This window comes from Simochromis diagramma, unplaced genomic scaffold (assembly GCF_900408965.1).
Source record: "Simochromis diagramma unplaced genomic scaffold, fSimDia1.1 OVJJ01000453.1, whole genome shotgun sequence".
In the NCBI taxonomy this organism is placed as follows: domain Eukaryota; kingdom Metazoa; phylum Chordata; class Actinopteri; order Cichliformes; family Cichlidae; genus Simochromis; species Simochromis diagramma.
Window position 1 is genome coordinate 1237117 of NW_024387471.1, and position 16589 is coordinate 1253705.

The window sequence follows — 16589 nt, forward strand, 5'->3', positions numbered from 1 at the left end:
AGCAGGGTTTTCCTGTTTGTAGTTCTGACCTCCTAAAAGGGGTCAGGACAGAGTTAAACGTTACACTGACCCCCGTGACCGTGTCTCTCATTTCCTGTATGCAACGCCTACATTTCTGCATTTCTTCCCTTTAATCGTCTTTGAATCTATAGAATTTATTTCTCCTGTCTCGGCTGCTTTTGCTTTTTTTGATTTTCCATTTTCTCCTTCACTGCCTTGTTTCCTTCATCCATTTTCTTTCCTTCTTTTTATCCTACGAGCTGATTCTTGGTGAACATGGAGCTGTGCCTGGCCCCGGCTGCCCAGCCAGCCTGATAATAAAGGACTGAGTGAGAGAGAGAGTCCTTCTCCCTTATCCTCCACTAGACAGGCCAACAGGAGACAGAGCCAAATCAGAATAATGAGAGGCACACTGGCATGGTTCGAATGGAGTGACGCACAGTCGCCCATGATCACACACACACACACACACACACACACACACACACACACACACACACACACACACACACACACACACACACACACACACACACACACACACACACTCTGTTGAGACCTTTCAACAGTATGTCTGTTTGTTTGTTTGTCTGTCTGTGTTTGTGTCTGCTCATTCATCTGTTATTTCTTGCTGTGGCATGATGACTTCAACTCGAGAATCTCACTTCTCCTTCTGTCCTTTTGTCTAAATTTTTCCTGATGGGAATGTTGGTTGTAGGAAGAGCCAGCGCTCTGCCGCTCTGATGATTTCCTCTTACTTACGGTTACTGTCTTGGGTCGTATTCTGATTAATTATCTTCCCTAATGAGCAGTGAAAGGCTGTTATGATGTCAGGTTTTTTCCTGTGTTTGGTTTGATATCTATCAGATTGTACTGTTGGTGGACAGTTCAGCGGAGAACATGTTATCAAACCTCACGTTTAATTCTCTACCGTGTCGTGATCCAATAAGGCAAAGGCAGCTGAAGCTCTTGTGCTATACGGTGCCATATTTGAACAATATGCCCGGGTCCATGTTTTGTTAATAAAACGAGCTACAGCTTTAAAATCAGTTTTATCTTGTTCTCTGTACGAGCAATAATATATTCTTTAAACATTAATATGTACTTTAAATGTGTTTCATTATGTGCGTTTAATCCATCCTTCGTCTAACAAGCTAAAGTGGATTATTTTTACATTCGGTGAAGTGGAAAACACGTTAGTGGAACGCAAACGATTCCTTTCTGCCGGAGAGGCCGAGTAAACGCCGATTCACATCTAAACGAACAGTTTCCATTCCTACCAGCTGCTTTCCTGTTGGCATCTAATTTCATTTATAATTACGCTGTTACTTAATTTGCTAGCATGCTTAATTTTGTGCCATCACGTTACATTAGTCAGTGTCTCGTTCTTCTTTGGAGCACATCACCAGCTCAACAAATATCTCACATCGAGTCGTGCATGATTAAGTAATTACACACACCGGTGGGTCTCAGCCAGCATGTGTAATTACATAATCATGCGAGACTCTATGCGATATTTCCCAACGAATGGCTGTTGTATTGCAGTAAGGTCCCATCCATCATTTACATAAACATCTGCATGCGAACATATCTGTATCCTTCGCCTGGGGTTGAAGTTGTGGGAGAGGAGCGGGGCGAGGAGGGGAGGGAGAACTTGTCATCGCTCCTCGGCTGTGCTACAGCGTGGAGCCGTGCAGAACTGCCACTCCGAGCCAAAAATACATCTGGCGAGAGAGGACGAGGGAGGGAGAAGGAAAGATGGAGACATGAGGAAGGGAACGGGAGAACAAATGAGAGAGGGGAATGTGGAAGGATGCAGAGATGGAGTGGAGAGTATAGCGTACTGTACTGTACTGTGCTCCTCTCAGCATCATCCAGAGCATGAACATTTCTTTAATCACAGCACAGAAAGCAGAGCGGAGGACGCGTGTCACACCACTCCGTCTGCTCGCATCACCGCCGCGACTCTTCGCACAGCACCGCCGCTTCCCTTTCCCTCCCCCTCTGCTCCAACTCGGCTCACCGTACCGCTCTCCCGTTCTTTCTTCCTCCCTCACCTTTGTTCTCGTTCCCTAGCTCTTCACCTTGCCCTGTCTCCATCATCCGCCTTGCTTGTCTGTGTCACTGTGTCATTTGCTTGTTCCTCTTCACTGCTTCTCCCCCCCTCCCCCCTTTCCCTCTTCTTGCTCTGGATGGATTGAAACTTTTTGTTTACTACAAGGAATGCTGTTCCTGCCTTATTGACCAACCAACAGGAAGGAATCTCAGCTGCAGCAGAGGCTGGGATGCTTGTTTTTCTGACTGCCAGCCGTGTCAGCCTGTCAGGCGTGCGTGTGTGTGTGTGTGTGTGTGTGTGTGTGTGTGTGTGTGTGTGTCTCACACATGAGTTGTTGTCATCAGAGACAGGGGGCTGTTGTGACATGTCAGCCAGCTTTGTCACACTTGGGGACTAAAGCTTCTCATTAGGTCCACATGTATGAATCCCATGTACGGTTTAAACAGTCTTGTTTTAATTGGTGGTCAAAGTTCATGACACAAACCTGTGTTTGTTACGGTCAGGCTCATTTTATATAAATGGTGTAATAAGTTTGCAAGACGCCTGAGGAATGTGACCATGTCGGTTCTTAATGTGACAAGTGTCACCAGCAAGTCTTATTTTTGCTTTTTATGCTTCCTGAATGACACGTCTGTCTTTTTCTTTTCCCCCTGTCAGCAATTGAACCATCCCAATGTGATAAAATACCACGCGTCTTTTATTGAGGACAATGAGCTGAACATAGTACTGGAGCTAGCAGATGCTGGAGACCTCTCTCGTATGATCAAGGTAAGAAAGTCTTTACAGCAGCTGCACGTCTAAGACAGCAGGAAGAACAGCTGATTTGCGAAATATTTTGAACATTCAGCCCAGGAGCTGTTAAGGACACAGGCAGTGTGGTTCTTCAGATGCAGCAAAAATCCTGTAGTTTTATTTTCTCAGGAGGGAGTGATGGTGCCAGCGCTGATTGTTTGTAGTTTTTTGGTTTTAAACGACTTTACTCGACCCGAGTCACAAATACAGCATCGACTCTTCACAGCGGTTTTTATAATTAGGAGCAGTTTCACCTTAAAGGTACAGTAATAGGATATTGTACTTTTAAATATACACTGATTAGTGTTTAGTTATATCTTCCAATAACTATTTGTGTTCTTATAAACTTAAAAATACTGTATTTTTCGGACCATAAGGCGCACCAGATTATAAGGCACATTAAGTGAAACAAGCGTTAGCGTTCATCCTCCAGCTTCACTGTGTTTATGCTATGCTAACATAGCTGTAGCACATCATTATATAGCAGCTAGCCCAACTTCAGTAACCCTACAGACGTCACTGCTGTTTAGTTTTCTGTCTTCATTTATGTTGGAAGTGACAGCAGAGCTGTACGTTTGATTTTTTCAGAAATCTCTCAGTCAGAACATGCTATATCATGTTTAGGTGGAAGCTAGCGAGCTAACTTCCTGCTAACTTTTAACTCTGTTCTGTTTTCATGGATGCCTGGATGTTAAACTTCATTGTTACACCTGGTAAAGCAGCAACGCTGATCATTTTATTAAAGATGAAAGAATTTAGACAGTTGTAACTCTCAGTGATGCTGCAGTGTTCGTTTGACATTGGGACCTGAACCAGACGGAGTTTAGGACCCAGATGACTCCGCGAGGCTCCTGACTACGGTAGCCGTAATGCTCCAACAACCCATCAGGCGCTGCGGCTTCCTAGCTTACCAAGGTTGTACTAAAACATTTTTGAGAGATGTCTGAGCGCCGTGTAGCACATAAAGTCAGTTCGAGGTCAGTAAACACAACCAGAATTCATACATAAGGCGCACTGTCGATTTTTGAGATAATTAAAGGATTTTAAGTGCGCCTTATAGTGCGGAGAATACGGTACACATGAGTGGCACTGACTGTTGCCCTGTCATCTTAAATACAGTGGCTGAGATGGACAACGGTGCGTTTTAATTTAAAGATCATAAATAGGTGTTTCAAACTATATGTGACCATTTAACAGTTGTGCAGGTATTTATTTCGTTATGCCTTTCATAATGAAAGAGAGCGTTTTCAGAGTTTTACAGCCTCCTTCAGACTGTAGATGTGTTGAGGTGGACTACCGATGCACACAGCAGGAGCAGATCCACTGCAGACATGTTCTCAGTGTTGTGTTCGTACTCTGGGTTAGGCTACAGTGCAGAGAATGACTTCAGAGATACACAACTGATCGCACAGTGTGAAGTCTGGTCAGGATGAATAATACCTGGTCACAATAATAGCCGGTCAAACACGGCATCGTTTGGTGTCAGAAGGAATTACTGGCAAAGAGGCAAATAAGTGCTGACTATGCGTTATAATTACAAGATTAGCAAACGTTTTATTTGACAGAAGGAATGAAGCCAGGAAGTCTGTGGTCTCCTGTCGTTACAGGATTTGGACTTGCTGGACATTGAGTCAATGTGAATCATCCATTCCCTTCTGAAACTAAACACTAGCTAGCACCGGGCCTCCCACAGCCTCCTTTTATCTCAGCACCACATGTTGGTGTTTGCCACAGCTGTGAAATAGACATGGTTAAAAAAACAAGCAATGATTATTGGTCGTAAAGGCCAAGTGAGTGCGGTTTGTAACAGGATACTGCATCAGACGTTTAGGAGAAGTTGTGTTTTAGTTATGTTTTAATGAGTTTTAATGTCATTAACATTAAAATCTGCGTACAGGGTCAAGAGGTTTTAGTTCTGAGTTCAGGAAACCAAAGAAAAATTCATTATCAAATTTACAAGTCAATTCAAGTTTAATTTCAATTCATGAAAATTGAAAAAAGTTCAAATTAGGATTCAAAATTGTGGAGAAAGCTGCGTTTTCTGAAACACTGGCTGAAGGGCACCTTCATTGTCACCTGGAAGGAAGCTAACGCCAAGCAGCGTTCACAGTGACTTTAAGTTGACATAGCGGGACATTGAACAGTGTGTTGTGGTTGACTAACCTGTCAGCCTGTAACGTACGAAGCGGTTTAACTTGCAGTCGAGAGAAAGAGCGTCAAAAAAACAAGAAACGAGGTGAAGCCAGAAAAAGGCAAAAAGTTCACGGTGAACTGTTCCTCGAGTGACCACGGGAGGCTCCTGAAGCAGGTTGCTGGTTACAACACAGAAATATGGCAGAAACACATTTTTATAGCCTCATACAAGGAAAAAAAACAGTCTGTGGATGCATCTTCCTCGCCACGTTTGGAGCCTTGGTTAATCACCAGGCTCTTTATTCCATGTCTAAAAAGTCAACACAGCAGCACCAACAATCGAACACTGAGGCCTCAAAACAGGGACAAACCAGTGTCGTAGTTGCCACCAGAGATGGGCATGTAATCTGATTACTTTTTAAGTAACGAGTAAAGTAAGGGATTACTATTGCAGAAACTGTAATTAGATTACCGTTACTTTCCCGTAGGAACGCTGCGTTACTGCGTTACTAAAACCGTGATTTTTTTTTGCGAGAATGTCTCATGACAGTGACGTAAGCGAGTGCGACGTTCGTGACAACAGCTGTGTGCAGATCAACAATGGATCACATATCGAGTGCAGGAGAGAGTATGAGCGTGCAGCGTTTAAAGCGTGGAAGTACTGACCTTACTTTGAGTTTGATTCCATAAAAAGTGACAAAAACATTAGTGTCCGCTGTGCGTGGGAAGAAAACTTCTTTTACAGAGAAAAAAACCCCTAAACTTCCGAGCAAGCACCGAGTAGCTACGACGTAATGGGAAACTCACAGAGAAACTCGCGGATTCTTCCACTGACCGCGGCACACCTGCACCAGGGTAAACCTCCGCCTACCCCACTCCTGCTTTACAGGTGAAAATAGAGCAACAGGACCGCTGAGTCTTTGACTTTATTTATTTTCTGCTGTGTTTTACTTGCATCTATTTGAAAGACTGCGTGTAAACACAAAAAATATTTTATTTTATGTGCTGAATGTGCAGAAAATAGGTTTAAATGTTAAACAAATTTCTTCCAGTCAGAGAATGTTGCATATAATTAAATTTTTGCTTGATGCATAAAGTTAAAAGATTAAAACTAATAAAACAAGTTTTAAAAAGAGACTTTTCCATTTGATTACATTTTGTATGATGGATTATGCAGAAAAAGTAGAATTGGGCTGAAAGATCTATCGCTTTATCACCTATTCAGGTTGTAAATCGTGTTTTTAAAAAGTAACTAAGTAACTAAGTAATTAATTACTTTTGAAAATAGGTAATCAGTAAAGTAATGGGATTACTTTTTGGGGAAGTAATCAGTAATTAGTTACTGATTACTTTTTTCAAGTAACTTGACCAACACTGGTTGCCACACATGGAATGAATCATTGGCTTTAATGTAAATGTAATGATAAAAATATTCTGTACACAAATGTTTTGTTGTTGTTGTTGTTGTTGTTGTTTACTACACCACTACGATTTTTATGCCATGTGACCCCTCCTGTCAGTCCTCCTGGATGGAGACAAATACCGGATGGATTTGTCTCCATCTGGGCTCAAACCAGGGTTTTGGTGTACAAACCAGTACACTATGGAAACACTCACTTTGTTAAGTGTTTACACGTCCGAGAACAAATGTCTGATTTATTTATTTATCTTTTTCATTTGCAGTTCAATTCAGTTTATTTGAGGTTTTATGCATTTTTGCATCAGTACCTGAACGACTGTACCCTTCACAAGCGCTGACCAATAAGCTAAATGCAGAGTGAAATTCAGATCAAATGTGTAATAGCATTAAGCACATACTGTGTTGCTTTGATCCACACCACCGTGCTTTAAGCCTCAGCCTGTTAGCTTTCTCTGCGCAGGAACTGAACAGGATTGTTCAGAAGTAGCAGTGATTATATCCCAGGCTCACCCTCGTCTTTGAGCTCGACCAAACCTCCCGTTATTATGAAAACCTGCCAGTATAGCAAATTAGTGGTGTGCATGTAAAAAGCCTGGTCTTCTCCCATGCATAAATGATGCTGCAGCGTTGTATCAGCACAGCTCGACAAGCTGTTTGCAGTCATACTCAGCAGCTCCACATCCGCATAGTTCAACACAGCAAATTAGGAGAGGCGAAGATTAGTGGTACAAGAGAGTGAACATGGCAGGCTCAGCAGCACACACACACAGATATATATCCGGTACACATACACTCGATACATATGGCGCACTGTGTAAGCAAACAATATACGAGCATGCCACCAAATGTTCAGAGATGCACTTTACAGAGACGTAACACGGCAGTCTGCAGAGGTGAGACAACCAACCGCGGAGCGTCACCTCTATCTTAGCTAAGCTGCCGAGGACGCTGGGAGCTGTGTCACATCCTTATGGCTGCTGACAACACACGCTCACGTGTGCACGCCTCTTCTCTGCACCATTTGTCTCTGCACCGCTCTAAATGACATGTTTTTGCAGTGTAACAGTGGCAGTCCAGAGGTGCGTGCCAGGGCTCAGTCGCCCCCCCTGCGTGGCCATAATGTGAAGTAAACACATAAGTACAGTGTGCCATATGTAAAACAGACGCACCCCCCATGCATGAGTTTAACATTTTTTATTCTGTTTGATTTCTCGTCCTCCACGCTGCTCTCTCTCTCCCTCGCTTCTCTATTACTCTCTCTCTTTCTGACCATCTCAGAATTCAAATGAAATCAAATGGTCCTTGATTTGCATGCACTTACAGAATATTGCATGTGCAGTGTTTGCTGTTAAAGGCGTGGAGAAGAGCGCGGTGGTGGTGTCGGTGGGCGTCTATGTGCTCCCCCATTGACATCAAACGGTCCTCTGATATGGAAATGGGAGGGCAAAGGAAGAATGGCTCCTCACTGAGGCTTTGTTTGGATGTAGGCCAAGGTCTATCCCTCCCTCTCTCCTTCCATCCATCTCTATCCTTCCTTTCTTCCGAACCTTAATTTTCTGCATCTCTCACCCTCACCTGCATCGTTTCCTTTACTGGCTCCCATCGTTAGACTGTTTACACTCTCACATCTTACATTTCCTCTTTTTTAAAATCTCTTTTTATATTCTGCAATAATTAACAGCCCGATCCTGTGACTTGCGTCTTCTTCACTGATGATCACATTCTTCTGTGTGGCAAAAACGCAGAAACGGTCGGGATGCACAGATTGCATAATGCAGCGATATCAAACATCAGACGTTTGCTCGCTGAAATTGTTCATGTTGACTGATTTTAACATATCGACAAACAACATTGTTGTCACAGTGTCGGGGGCCTATTTTTTAGTTGTAGCATGATTTCCACTTTATGTTTGCTAAATGTTTCAGATGAAATGTGATGAAGACGGGAACGACCTTAAAACTGCAGCTTGTTACTAAATAAAGAGCGCAGCCTAAAGCTAGGTGTAACTGTGTGAACAGAAAACGTTCGAGTAAATGTTTACAAACAGAAAATAAGGAAACAAAATATGTTTATTGATGATCGTTTTAAGCATTGCTGTTGCTATTGGCCCTGAAGTTTAGAATTGTTTACAGTAACATTGTTTATAGTAACAATTTTAAAAGTAGCCACTTTTGTTACTATTTGTTCTCCCGGCATCTTTAAATTTGGTCTGATTTGAAGCAGCGACAGCCAGAGCCACGGGCCGATACAGTCAGTTTCCACTAGTATTACTCAATCATCATATACATCATACATGCACATTCCTGTTTCAATTACATATGTTATTAACCTTTGGTGGTGTGTGAGCAGTGCATCAGCGTTTCAGGCAGGTAACTTACTGGAGTGTTCCACTTTGAATTTTTCTAAATAATTTGTTCTAAATACTTAATTTTCGTGTGCATACAAGCCAGGCTTTGTTTTTTTCCCACCCTGCAAATGGAGCCACCCCATAAAACTCTGCCATACTTTATGCATTTGGTTAGTCTGCACTGCTGTCTGAGGAGGAGCTCCTATCATCGGTTCTTAGTTTCAGCCATCGTAGATCAATAAGCTCTGTCATCACGAGGCCTTTTCTTGACAGGGACCAGTTTGATGAATGAGAACACTCGGCTCTCCGGAAATAAATAAATAAACTTTTTAAACTACTGGAGCCACCGTGCCACAGAAAGCTGCACCTAACAAAAGTGCTGCGTGCCAGATGGGAGCGTTTTAGATGGTACCACAAATTTCTTCTGCCTGTCTCTGAGGATGCATGTGCTTTCTATTGTAGACCATAGAGAAAATGAGACGGAGCTCGGTTAAGCAAATGGACAGAGCTAGACGAGAGTCTGGGTCGCATTAGGAGCGGAGTCGCAGGGAACGGGAGCGATACTGTACAAAGACACACACTTGAAATTGTATTCTGTGCCACACGGGACTTTTTCCATTTATAATAAAAATGTTTTGTTTGTTCCTTCCTTCACTTGTATGTCATTTTTACTTTGATGTCCTGATTGTGTGTGTGTGTGTGTGTGTGTGTGTGTGTGTGTGTGTGTGTGTGTGTGTGTGTGTGTGTGTGTGTGTATTTACTTCACAGCACTTTAAGAAGCAGAGAAGGCTTATCCCAGAGAAAACAGTGTGGAAGTACTTTGTTCAGCTCTGCAGTGCGCTTGAACATATGCACTCTCGGAGAGTCATGCACAGAGGTATGCACACAACACACGCTCTTATTAACACAAACAATTAGAGGACTTTTTCATTCATTACAAGTCTTGGAAAATCCCTTAAATTTGTCGTTTATTTTAGTTTTTGGGATTCTGTGCTACCTTGAATATTTAAGATTACTTACAAATTGGTGTGCACTGATCTGCTCTCAGCACGGGAGTGACTAAGAAATGGACTGGATTTAACTACGAGACCCAGTAGAGCTCGTATAAAATCTGATGTAATCCTGAGTGTATTATTACACAACATAAGGAAAAAGAACTTATGAGTAGTTTGCTGCACTGGCTGTCAGTAGGTTTCCCAGACGTGGACTAAGTCTAGTCCAAGACTAAAAGAAACATTCAGTGAAGACGTCCACTTAAAAACAGTTTATGGTCTATAACTGTTAGTAAGTTGGATCCACGTCTGGCAGCGCGAGCTGTTCAAGTATTTTTAGTAGCTCGCTAAACTGAAGTGAGAATGCTGGAAAATGTTGGAAAATGTTCAGTGTTTTTCTGTAAAGGTGCTTTTTAGTTCAAAGTCAATGTGCTTAAAGTGAATTTTCTTTAGTGTGAATGAGCGTGTTTCATAAGGCGGGGGCTTAAGTGTAGGTGTTAAACAATACATAGACCAGAGAACACAGTGTTTATGGGCACACGTGCTTTGAATAGGGCCCAGTCAAGTCGAGTCCTGGATTCACATGCATAGGCTACACACACACACACACACACACACACACACACACACACACACACACACACACACACACACACACACACACACACACAGGTGATGTACTTCCGTTTGGACTGACTTTGATTAGGGCTCAGGGACACTAATGAACCCTGAGCTCTGAGCTTTAATGACCACTTAGCAGAGACGGCCTATTCAAAAGCCGCTTACAGTTATACGGGAGTAGTAAATTTCAAAGCCCGACGTGGGTCACATTACCAAGGTGTTTGAAACTATGTTAATGTCAAAATTATATTTTCAATAATGGACTTTATGCTTCCAGTTCAGTCATGTTTATTTAGTAGAGACTAAAAGTAAAACTTTCCTGAATTAATATGAAGAAATTATCGTTTGCAAGCTGTCACTTTTCCTTCACTTTCAGACATCAAGCCAGCCAACGTATTCATCACAGCTACAGGAGTAGTTAAGCTAGGAGACTTGGGACTGGGGCGATTCTTCAGCTCTAAAACAACTGCTGCTCACTCGCTGGGTAAGTTATAGCACTCTGTACATATGTGGATACACCAACAACCCCCACTGCTCAGTAATCTCCCAGTGTTGGATGTGTTTCATTAGGCACGGGCAGCTCAGAGCCATGTGTCATGTAGTCATTCTGCCTGCGCCGTTCTGTGCCCGGCACCTCCGCTGGCCACTTAGCTGCTTCCTGTTACCTTGACCTTTAACCCTGACACAGATGAAAACTGAGGCTGGCGACACAGAGGTCCGATTGAGACTGCGCCGCTTTACAATCGCGGTTATTGTAGAGTTGATGGGTGTTTGTGTCACAGAGGAAATAAAACTGCGTTATTTTTGTTTCAGGAAGTGAGAACTGTCATTGAAGCCGCCGCAGTAATTAAGTCTTTGTCCATTTGGTTAATTTTAAAATGTGACATATCATATAGCCACATGACTGCAGTCAGTGCAATAGTTTTTATTGTTAAGGAACAGCACGGCGTTGGGATGACCTGACGGCCAATAGTTTGGTTTTTAGCACAAAAAAGGTTCTTTGCATTCAAGTTATTAGTTTTCTGCACTGTTTGGTGTTTTTAGTCCGTCTCCTCTTTGTGTGTAATAGACTTCATGAACAGATGCGTCACTATTTTAAATCTGGAACATGTCAACAGGAGAGAGGACAGCATTGTGCTGAGTGTGTTTAATAAAGTCTCTATATTTTAGTATAGACACAGAGGCATGCTGGCAATCTTCCCCAAGTAAGAAAAAAATTCTCTTTTTTAGAATAATTATTGGTTAAAATTCATACAAAATTCCCATTTTTTGTTGTGGTGTTTAAACGCAGCATCTTAGCAACATCACATACAAATAAGCGACGGCTGCTTATTTCATGCAAATGATTTTTGATATTTTATTGGGTGTTTTAGAAATATAGCCCAGAAACTGCACGTGTGTTCTTTGTTGTGCTTGTCCGTCCTTTTTCTGCATGTTCTGTATTAAAATGGTCAAGTGATGTGTTGCACTGCTTTAGTAAAATAGTCGAATGCCCGGAAAAATATAATAAAACGTGTTACTGATCATTGATGGGACTCGGGAACACTGGTTATAACTTGGCCTTTCTGTGGTACGTGAAGGTGCTATCCAGTATCCCCTGGGCAATTTCAGAAACTTCATAGATTGGAAAAAGTAGGAAAAAAAGAAGAATTCCTTGGACAAATATAAGTACTGCCGTTCACACCGTCTCACTTCCCTATGTCAGACTGTTATTACCACAAACAGCGTGCTATTCTCAGCCTCGTACAGCAGCGGCTCAGCCTCTGAGAAAGTGTGAATCACATGATCAAGTCAACAGAAGCCCTATCAGCTAAGCATCCTGCAGAGCGGGGTGAAAGCGCCTGTGATTGCTCATTAAACGCTGAGTCCACAGCGCCCTCTTTAGGCCGACAGAGGACAAGCAGAGGGGTCAACTTGAATACCCCCATTAATCTGATGCTATCAACATATTTCTTTAGATTAAGTATGCAAATAATATTTTTATAATGTTTTTTTGTTAATTCTATAATATTATTAATTAAAGTTCATACAAAGTGCAGTAAACAACAAAACTAAATTAAATCAAACCTTGGCATAAATATATTTAGTTCCATCTCTCCAGGGCTGTCTCATGGTCTTCCATGAATTTGAATAAGCTTGTGAAGGATACATGTGAGATGTTTGAAAAATTAATTGCACACATGCAGATATTTATGTATGATCTCGTTCTATAGAGGCGTGAAGCGTCTATAGGTTAGTGAGACCTGCCCACATTAGGGACTAGGAGCGTGTCGTGCTGTCTCCTCTCTTTCTTTGCCACCTCTCTGGCTATAGCTTTTCTCCATCCCACCCTCTGGTGCTTTGACTTTAGTCAGATAAGAATAAAGGTGTAGGTGAAGGAGAGAGATGGAGAAGGTGCGAGGATACTAGAATCTGAGAGTAGAAGGGAACCAATACTGAGAGAGTGAAGTGAGAAAGAGAGGAGAAAGCAAAATGTCACAAAAGGAAAGAAGCATAAGAAATGAAGAAAGGGTGACAAAGAAACAGAAAAAGAAGTGTACAGTGTCCCAGGTGTTAGAGAAGAGTGTGACAGAGTGACAGAAGAAGAGGAGAAAAAGGAAAGAAAAGTTAGTAGGAGCAGAGTAAGAGCAGAATATGACAAAAGTGACAGGAAAAATGGAGGAGAAGAAGGAACGCGAGAAAGAAGGATGGAAAGAAAAACTGTGAGGAAGAGGTGTGTGTGTCTGTGTGTGTGCGCGCAATCGCGTGGGTATGTAATGAGCCCAGCCACACAGCTGAACAGTAGAGCAGGGCGGTGGAGCTGAGATGGAGGTCCAGGCATACAGCCTGTCAGCTCCTAGGCTTTCAAGTCAGCTGCAGACCCCCTACACACACAGACACACACACACACACAGACACACACACACACACACACACACACACAGACACACACACACACACACACAGACATTTTCTCTTTACACTCTTGCCCACGCTGAGAGAGACAGTCTTTTTGTCTCATGTATGGATGTGTCTGTGCACACAGATGCACATTCATACGGTCTGAATTTATGCACACGCTCATGCAGAGGTAGATAATCATGCAGAAATTTGCAATATGCGTGCACATTAATGTGCACAGTATCCAAACTTCCAGATATAATACCAACCAAAAAAATCAAATCAGTATTAAGAACACCGAGCTGCTGAGGTTACTTAGATTTAAGGTGGATACTTGCATTTAAGCAAGAAAACGATTGAAAGAAAGAGCAGGACCAGGAAGTGAATAACTACTTATTACTGCCAATTGGTAGTAATATAATATACCTGTAATTAACACCTGTAATGAGAAAGGTGTTAACGATGAGTTCTGGGGGTGAACGAGGAAAAGGAAAAAACAGAAAGGGAGGATCGCATAGGTCGATGTTGGAAATGATTTTGGGATTTTACGCGTTCATACAAAGCCTTGGTTATGTTATAAAAGCAGGCATAAACACAGAGGCATAATATAAATGCAAAGAAAACCATAAAGGTTTCACTGGTGTGGGGTTGGTTCAGAACGGCTGCTAATGAGAAACGCAGCGATAGCTTTGGAGTGGCACACAGATTAGAGGAGGGTCACCCTGGTAGTGCAAATGCTTTACTTAGCATTAATATGACAGTGTTACAAGCTACAGTGGGTGCAGTCTAATCAATAGTTGTATCTAAAACAGGACGAGCTTTGGTTACATTTGCAGCAGATTCACGAGTGCACGGGCTTTATTGTGGATGGCTTCTCACCTCCTATACAACACTTATCCTGTTAGGCAGAGAATACAGTGTTGTCATTGCTATTCACAATAATGGAAATCAATCCCAACATGACTTTCAATTTATTTGCATGAATAAGTAATGTGGCCTTAATTCAGCTTGCTGAAGGAGCCGAGCCGCCGCCGCTGCCTTTTTTATGCCACTATTAGCATAAGAGAAGCTCATTCTTTTTAATCAACTAATAATGAATGTTAAGGGAGCCTGTTCAGACCGCACCATGAGACCTCACACACACACACACACACACACACACACACACACACACACACACACACACACACACACACACACACACACAACCTGATGACCAATTAAAACAGCCATTCCCAGTATCATGTATTCTTCCACTGGCTCTCTGGCTTCTTCTCTGCCGATGCTGATTATTTTCGGACTGACAGGTAACACTTCATTATTCACAATCACACATTTAACAGAAAAACACGTTTTCTCAGCCCAATTAGATCTGCGTCGAAATTAAAGCCGTTTGCTTTCATTTCAGTTCCCACAGACTTCAAATCTAATGCCCCTCTGTAATAGTTTTATTAAATGCAGTTACAGGATTCGAGCTTCCTCAGACCTGTTAATGTGCAGAATAGCCCCGCACGCCAGCGTAAGAGAGCGCTAAGACGGCAGTTACGTTTTCACGCAGGCTGACGTTTCTCCCGAGTTCTTTCCGCTCGAGAGCCGTTCCCGCCCTCCCAGCTTCCCTCAGCGTTTGTGTGTATTTTAAACTCAACAAGTCCATAAAAACTCTTCCTCCTGGCTCTGCACGTTTCCCGTGTCACGTTTTGTTTATGTGCTTGAGGCAAGACTGATCAGGTTTGGATCAAGCAAACAAAGAAGAAACACCACCCCATTCAATTAATACTTTTTGTGTGTTTCGGAGCCATAAAAACACTCCTGCAATGATTTCAGTCAGTCTGTAACGTCAAGTAATGTTTAAGATTTAATTCTGTTGGTTACACCTCAGAATAAGAAAGTTAAATGAGGCGGGGCTTGGACTGAAGTTTAACATACTGAACCAGGTTATATGTTTTTGTTTTTTGGCTTCACTAAATCAAACAACTGCGAGAGAGGAGGATAACAAAAAGGTGCTTCTGCAGTCTTGTTTTAGGATCAGAGCAGCCTGTTGCAATAAATAAATGTTCCTTCTCTCATTGATGCTCCTTAACAAAAATCAAAGGGTTCAGATCTCCAGCATCTAGAGCCCGTTTGACTTTGTTCTGATCTCAGAGGATTTTCTGAGTGATGACATTATTTTCTAAGAGGATTCATGACTCAGCAGGAAGCGTTTTTGTTTAACTAGTGATGTTATTCTGAAGCGCTGTCGTCACATTGGTTACAAGACTAAAGCTAAAATCACGCTTTGCAGAGGTCTGCCAAAATCTGGGCTTAGAGGAAACATCGATTACAGTGCGTGAATTGACTTTTAAGTTAAAGTTAAAAACTGACCGTTGAAGTGATAAAGCCTGATACAAAATAACCGCTTAGTGTCAGGTTAATAATCAGCGTGGAGCCTAAAGTGCATTCAAGCTAATGTTGATTATTATTGCGCATATTTAGCTGTTTATCTTTAACTTTATTCACATGATCTGAGGTGTTTTCAGCACAGGTTATGGTGCTGGTGAAATTCCCATCTTTTATATGTGACTAATAAAAAGCCTCTGCTGGTGTGCTTGGTAGACTTTTACATGGGAAATCACAATAAACAGAAAGCAGATGAAAAAAATCAAAGCTTGCATCAAACTCATCCTGCAGAGTCACGACTGTATGCCGAGCTGCGGCTCCTGGTTGTGTCCGGTTGGGTGACGGTCTGATTTCCTGGAGCGCTGCCATTCGCTGTGGCAGTTTGGGATTCTTGAGTTTCAAAACCAGAAACGGGCCGACCGCTCCCCGGGCGTATCCTCTGACTGCTGTTTCAGATCATTACGGAGCCCCAGTAATCAAAAGTGATTGATAAATGTTGTGTGTGTGTGCGTGTGTGTGTACACAGCTCTGTGTTGTCTTGAACTTGCATGCATGGTCCTGGTATGTGTGCTGATATGTGACCTCACATCCAAGCTTATTTCAAAATGACACAGCCGACACACTTTGTTACAAAAACACGTTGAAGCTCCATCCCCGTGTGAGCCGTGTGGGTGTCGTTGTTGATGTGGAGGAGAAACAGGTTTGCAAAATGTTAACGCTCATTTTGTTTTTGTCCTGTTTCCTGTTTCGTCCACTTCTCTCCCCCCTCCCTCCTTCCAACATGTTCCAGTGGGTACTCCTTACTACATGTCACCGGAGAGGATACATGAAAACGGCTACAACTTCAAATCTGACATCTGGTCGCTAGGATGCCTGCTCTATGAGGTAAACTGGGAACACGTGCACACACTGTCACCTCGCACTCGACGGTAGGAGTGACACGAGAACACATGAGCTGACACGTGTAAACAA

At 42.5% G+C, this 16589-nt stretch overlaps 1 protein-coding gene across 2 annotated transcripts in view; it reads left to right on the forward strand.

Annotated features, from left to right (window-relative positions):
* The window catches only part of nek7 (NIMA-related kinase 7), a 60785-nt gene that overhangs the window by 32727 nt on the left and 11469 nt on the right, over positions 1-16589 (forward strand). For both annotated transcript variants that reach the window (XM_040015037.1, XM_040015036.1), the window contains exons 5-8: positions 2714-2824; positions 9517-9625; positions 10738-10845; positions 16408-16502. In XM_040015037.1, coding sequence (XP_039870971.1) covers positions 2714-2824; positions 9517-9625; positions 10738-10845; positions 16408-16502 — 423 coding nt within the window. The remainder of the gene's footprint in view (positions 1-2713; positions 2825-9516; positions 9626-10737; positions 10846-16407; positions 16503-16589) is intronic.